Source organism: Eimeria tenella, genomic scaffold (assembly GCF_000499545.2).
Source record: "Eimeria tenella Houghton genomic scaffold, Eth_scaff4671, whole genome shotgun sequence".
In the NCBI taxonomy this organism is placed as follows: Eukaryota; Apicomplexa; class Conoidasida; order Eucoccidiorida; family Eimeriidae; genus Eimeria; species Eimeria tenella.
The window spans coordinates 1-5440 of NW_013545609.1; the positions used below are offsets into that span (position 1 = coordinate 1).

The 5440-nt window shown below is 63.8% G+C and overlaps 2 protein-coding genes across 2 annotated transcripts; both read right to left on the bottom strand.

Annotated features, from left to right (window-relative positions):
* Positions 1-80: 80 nt before the first annotated feature.
* On the bottom strand, positions 81-3473 carry ETH_00043460 (GTPase regulator, putative; the record flags this gene model as incomplete). Its single annotated transcript, XM_013380254.1, has 5 exons — positions 81-1198; positions 1463-1873; positions 2185-2399; positions 2632-2724; positions 2949-3473. Coding segments are annotated over 5 exons (2362 nt in total), but the record flags the coding sequence as incomplete, so codon positions are not given.
* A 1252-nt stretch (positions 3474-4725) lies between these two features.
* On the bottom strand, positions 4726-5319 carry ETH_00043465 (uncharacterized protein; the record flags this gene model as incomplete). Its single annotated transcript, XM_013380255.1, has 1 exon — positions 4726-5319. One exon carries the CDS (start codon positions 5317-5319, stop codon positions 4726-4728), a length of 594 nt encoding a protein of 197 aa, XP_013235709.1.
* Between the last annotated feature and the right edge of the window lie 121 nt (positions 5320-5440).

Genomic DNA, 5440 nt, shown 5'->3' on the forward strand with positions numbered 1-5440 from the left:
CAGCAGCCGTAGCAGCAGCAGCAGCAGCAGCAGCAGCAGAAGCGGTTTCTCCCGCCCGGGTTCCCGCAGCGGCTTCGGGCCTAGCTGCTGCTGCTGTTGCCTGCGAGGCTGCTGGCATTTGCTGCTGCTGGGGGCCCCACCTGTGACCTCTGTCAAGATCTTTTGAATTTCTGCTGCTAAACCCTCTGGGGTTTTTCCCCGCAGCTCCAGCTCCCGGCTCAGCTCGGGCTCTTCCTCCAGCCTCTCTTTGATTGTCTCAAGAACCTCTGACTCGGAAATCTCCCCCAGAGTCTCTCCTTTTTCCATGGCAGCAGCAGGGGGCCCTTCCCTGCGGGCCCGCCTGGGGGCCCCCCTGGGGGCCCCTGTGGGGGCCCCCTTGGGGCCCCCTGCGAGGGCCCGCTGGGCCGCCCTGCGTTCCATCTGAATGAGCTCCCGGACTTCTTCCTGTTCTGCTGCTGCTGTGGCGCTGTCTACTCTTCTGCGTCTTCCCTTTTTGAGGGACTTGAGCAGTTGGGCCTCCGACTTAGCGAAAAAAGAGTCAACTTCAGCAGCACTTAAATCCCCCCCCTGGTCGCCAGGGGGCTCTGCAGCCCCCAGGGGGGCCCGGGGGGCCCCTGGGGGCCCCCCAGGGCCCTGGGCCTGGGGGGCCCCTAGGGCCCCGGGCTCCTGGGGCCCCCCGTATGCCCTCAGCTCCCGCTGCAGGAACTCTGCAGGGACCTCCAGCTCCTCCTCGAGGCTTTGCTGCTTCTCGAGGTTATCCGAGTCTGAGGGATTTGAAGCTGCTGCTTCAGGGGCCTGCGCTGCTGCTGCACCTGCTGCTGCTGCTGCTGCTGCTGCTGCAGCGGGCGCCTGTGGGGCAGCTGCCTGCGCTGCAGCAGGGGTTCCTGGCGCCGCCGCCGCCTCCGCCGCTGCCGCAGCAGGTTCCCCCGCTGCAGCAGCAGCAGCAGCAAGCGTGCGAGCAGCAGCAGCAGGCTGCTTTTTGTGCGGGCTGGGAAGCAAGTTCTTAAGAGGCACTTGCTGCATCTTGGGCAGCCCGTCAGGCCCGAAGACCGGAACTTCTGCTGCTGCTAATCCGGCCCGGAGAGCTTGCTGCCGAGCATCTTGCTGCAACATCTCGGGAGTCACCAGCCCCGACTCTTCCTTTAGCAGTTGCCGCGCCTCCTGCAGGCTGAGGTCGTCTGCGCTGCGGCGCTGGAACCTGAGAAGCAGCAGCAAACGCCGCACAGGAAACTAAACAGCAGCAGCAGCAGCAGCAGCAGACCGAGGCACGGCGGCAGCAGCAGGGAGCAGCCGCAGGGGCAGCAGCAGAAGCAGGGAGCGTTTGCAGAGGCGGGAGCAGCAGCAGGGGGTTTCGACGAGGCAGCAGCTGCGGCAGCAGTCATTTGGAGAAGCAGCAGCAGCAGCAGGAAGCATTTGGTGAAGCAGCAGCAGCAGCAGCAGAGAGCAGGGCATTTGGGGGGACCTGGGATGCCGCTTGCGGGCCCTTCGCTCCTGTTCCTGCAGCAGCAGCAGCTCCTTTCGCCTCTTCTCCGCCTCCAGCAAAGAAAGGGCCTCCTCAACATCTGCTGCAGTATAGCCCGGGAAAAGGACCTGCAGCTGCTTCTCCGTGGGGGCCCCCTGCCCGCTGTGCCTCTGGGGCGGGGTCACAACAACACCAGCAGCAGGGGGCCCCCCGGGGGCCCCAGGGGCCCCCTGCTGCTGCTTCTGCTGCTTCTTTCGGTGCCGCTCCAGCAGCTTCAGCGCAGCCCCAATCCGCGCAAACTTCTCCTCTGGTGATTCCCTCGGGGGGACCCCCACCTGCATCTGCAGCATTTGCTGCTTCCACTGCTGCAGCCGCTGCACTTCTGCTTCGCAGCGCGTCGTCAGCTGAATCCTGCGCACCCCGACACAGCAGCAGCAGACACACGCAGCACCCTTGAGGGCTCTGCAGCGGGGCCCCCTATTGACCCTCTGTGGGCCCCTGTGGGGCCCCCCATGTGGGGGCCTCCCCCATGAGGCCCCCTGGAGGCCTCCCCCATGAAGCCTCCTGTGAAGCCCCCCATGAGGCCCCCTGTGGAGCCCCCTCTATGGGGGCCCATATGGGCCACCCTGTGGGGCCTCCTGTGGGGCACCCTGTGGAGTTAGGGCTGCGGCGAAGTGCCAGTGCATGCAACTTCGGGGCTGGAAAGCCCCACAAACGAGCACCTGCTGCGGCTGGCGTCTATCTCTAAGACCCGGAGGCCCCTCAAAGTGTCCCCCGTGCGGCAGCCCAGGGCCTCCGCGGGGCCCCCGTCGGGGGGCCCCTGGGGCCCCAGAGGGTCCGCAGGGGGGCAGCGCCGGCCCCGGGCCCCCCGGCTCTTCTTGAAGCGCCGGAACAGCTCCTGCACGTCGTCGCAGATGTTTTCTCTTCCAACTTCGTTCTGCAGCAGCACACACACGTTTTGCTGCTGCTGCGCTGCTGCTAGTGGCCCGCTTGGGGCTCTTTGGGGCCACCTGGGGGCCTCCAGGGCCTTCCGGGGCCCCCCGGGGCCCTCTGGAGCCCTCTGGAGCCCCCTGGGGGTCCGCTGGGTCCTTCTGGGGCAGCAGCAAGGGACGCGCAGGTAGTAGCTAGACTCTCAGCTGCAGCAGCAGCAGCAGCAGGTGTAGGCTCACTGCATGCAGAAAGGCGTCTTCGACAGCCCCAATGTCCAGAAAAAGTCCAAACTCTGTACACCTCAGCACTATGCCCTCCACTTCCTGTCCCACCTGCAGCCCCAGGCCCCACACAGCGCGCAGGTCGCTCAGGCCTCCCCCGCAGCGCGAGGGTTTAGGGTTTAGGGTTTAGGGTTTGGGGCCGCTGGGCGTAGTCTAGCCCGGGGGCTCTGGGGCCCAGCCAGGGGCCCCCCTGTGGGCCCCAGCTGGGGAGCCCGTTGGGGGCCCCAGCTTGGGGGCCCCCTGGGGCCCCCCAGGGGCCCCTGAAGGAGTCTTACCCAGAAGGCCTCCACGGGTTTTCGCGGGGAGTGCCCTTTGGCAGTGGCTGGCGAAGGCACTGTAGTCAGCCGCATGCGCCGCCCCTCTCTGTCTATACTCTTTATGTGCACACACAGCGCGTCTCCCACCCGCAGCACATCTCCCGCGTGCTTTATCCACCCCTCCGTCGTACCCTCCACGCTGGGGGCCCCCGGGGCCCCCGAGGGGGCCCCCGGGGCCCCCAAGGGGGCCCCCGGGGACCCCGAAAGGGCCTCTGGGGCCCCTGTCAGGGTTTTTGGGGCCCCTGCCGGGGCCTCTGGGGCTTCTCCTAGAGCCCCTGCAGGGTCCTCGGGGGCCCCCGCTGGGGCCCCTGCTGCGGCCCCTGCTGGGGCCCCTTGTGGATCCCCAGGGGCCCCTGTGGCCCCCAAGGAGTTGAGGAAGGAAGCACCAGCTTTGAGGGCCCTTGGGAGGTAATGCATGTCCCTGACATGGAGGAAACCCAGGGTGTCTGTACACCCCACGTCGACGCGGCAGCCAAAAGGCATTATTGAAATGACCTGAAGGGAGGCGGAGTTCCCGGGTGTACGTACACCTGGGCCCTCCGCGAGGAGTCGCGGAGAAAGATAAAAGAAGAAGAAAAAAGAAAAAACAAAAAGAAAACAAAAGGAACAAAAGGAACGAAGAGAAGCTGTACAGACACCACGATAGAGACACAAAGGGAAGAGAGGGCTTTGCGCTGCGCTGCGCGAGTGGCAGCACCAGCAGCAGCAGCAGAGGCAGTAGCAGAAGCAGCAGCAGCAGAAGCAGCAGCAGCAGCGGCAAATGTCCCTCACCCTTCCCAGCACACTTGTGTTCTCGTGGAAGTTCTGCAGCGGCAGCCGCCGCCTTCTGGGCAGCAAGTAGGCTCGCTGCAGCAGCAGCAAAAGACAGGAGCAACAGCAGCAAAAGATAGGGGCAGCAGCAGACCAAAAGGCCATTGAAAAGGCCCATAAAAGGCCCCCGGCCAAAAAAGAAGCCCCAGAAGTGCAGCAGCAAAGAGTACTGGAAAGCAGCAGCAAGGAGACACGGGAGCAGCAGCAAAAAGGTGACAGGAAGGCAGCAGCAACGAGGGCACAGGAAGGCAGCAGCAAGGAGAGAAGGGAGCAGCAGCAAAAAGACAGATAGGGGAGCAGCAGAAAGGAGAGATGGCAGCAGCAGCACGTAGACAGGGCAGCACGCGCAGCAGCAAATAGACAGGGCAGTAGGCGCAGCAGCAAAGGACAGGGCAGCAGCATCAGCAGCAGTGGCAAGGAGGTAGCGCAGCACCAGCAAGGAGTGAAGGTAGCAGCAGCAGCAGCAGCAGCAAGGAGGTAGGGCAGCAGCAGCAGCAGCAAGGAAGTAGGGCAGCAGCAGCAGCAGCAGCAGCAGCAAGGAGAGCAGCAGCACTGTTGTGGCGCCTCTTGGGGCTAGAGAGGGGCGACTGTGCAGCGCAGAAGGAAAGGCTAGTGGGTCAAAAATGAAAAAAAAAATATAAAAAAGACAAAAATAGACAAAACAGAGACAAAAAAAGGACAAAAAATGGGACAAAAAGAGACGAAAGAGAGTAAAGCAGATTGAAAGAAATAAAAGGAAAGAAGAAAAAAAGAAAAGGGAAAGAAAAGGGGAAGAAAAAGGAGAGAAAAGGAGGAAAAGGGAAAGAAAAGAAGACAACATGAGCGAGTTAAAGACAAAAAGAGCCAAAGACAAAATGAAAAAGAAAAAGACAGAAAGACACTCGCAGCAAGTTTATGTCTTTAGTGCCTTTTCTGTCTTTGTCTGTCAATTCCTTTTTCTCTTTTTTTTGTCTCTCCGCCCCTTCTCCCCCTCTCTGCTGCTGCTGCTGCTGCTGCTGCTGCTGCTCACCCGCCTCTCTGCAGCCTCCTTGGCCTGCACGTACTCGTGCAGCTGCTGCGCCAGCCATTTGTTAGACCCCAAGTCCCTCAGGCTCAACTCTTTGCCCCCACCACCTTTCGGGGGCCCCGGGGCCCCGGGGGCCCCTGGGGCCCGTGGGGCCGGGGCCCCTGGGGCCCCTGGGGCCCCCTGGGCCCCCCTGGGCCCCGGGGGCCCCTTCTCCTCTCTCAAGCCCCCGCAGGAGGCAGCGCAGAAGGTGAAGAGACGAGGAGGGGGCACCAGGAAAAGTCCCTTGAGGGGGCCCCCCCAGGGGCCCCCGAGCGGGCCTCTGGGGGGCCCCTTCAGGGGCCCCTGGGGGCTGGCTGCGAAGCAGAGCCAGCCGGCAGCCTCTGGGGGCCTTGGGAGAGACAGGCAAAGAGAGGCAGCAGCAGCAGCTGCAGCAAAAAGGCACACGAGGATAAGCCCGGGGGGCCCCCGGGGCCTCAGGGTCACCTGGATCCCGTGAGGGGCCTTTCCAGCCATGCTGTTCCATCAGCAGAGAGCAGCAGGGCCCCCAAGAGTCCCCCTTAAATCCAGAGGCGTCAACAGTGCAGCTTAACTAAGGCGGGGGCCCCCGGGGCCGCGGCGGGGGGGGGGCGCCGGG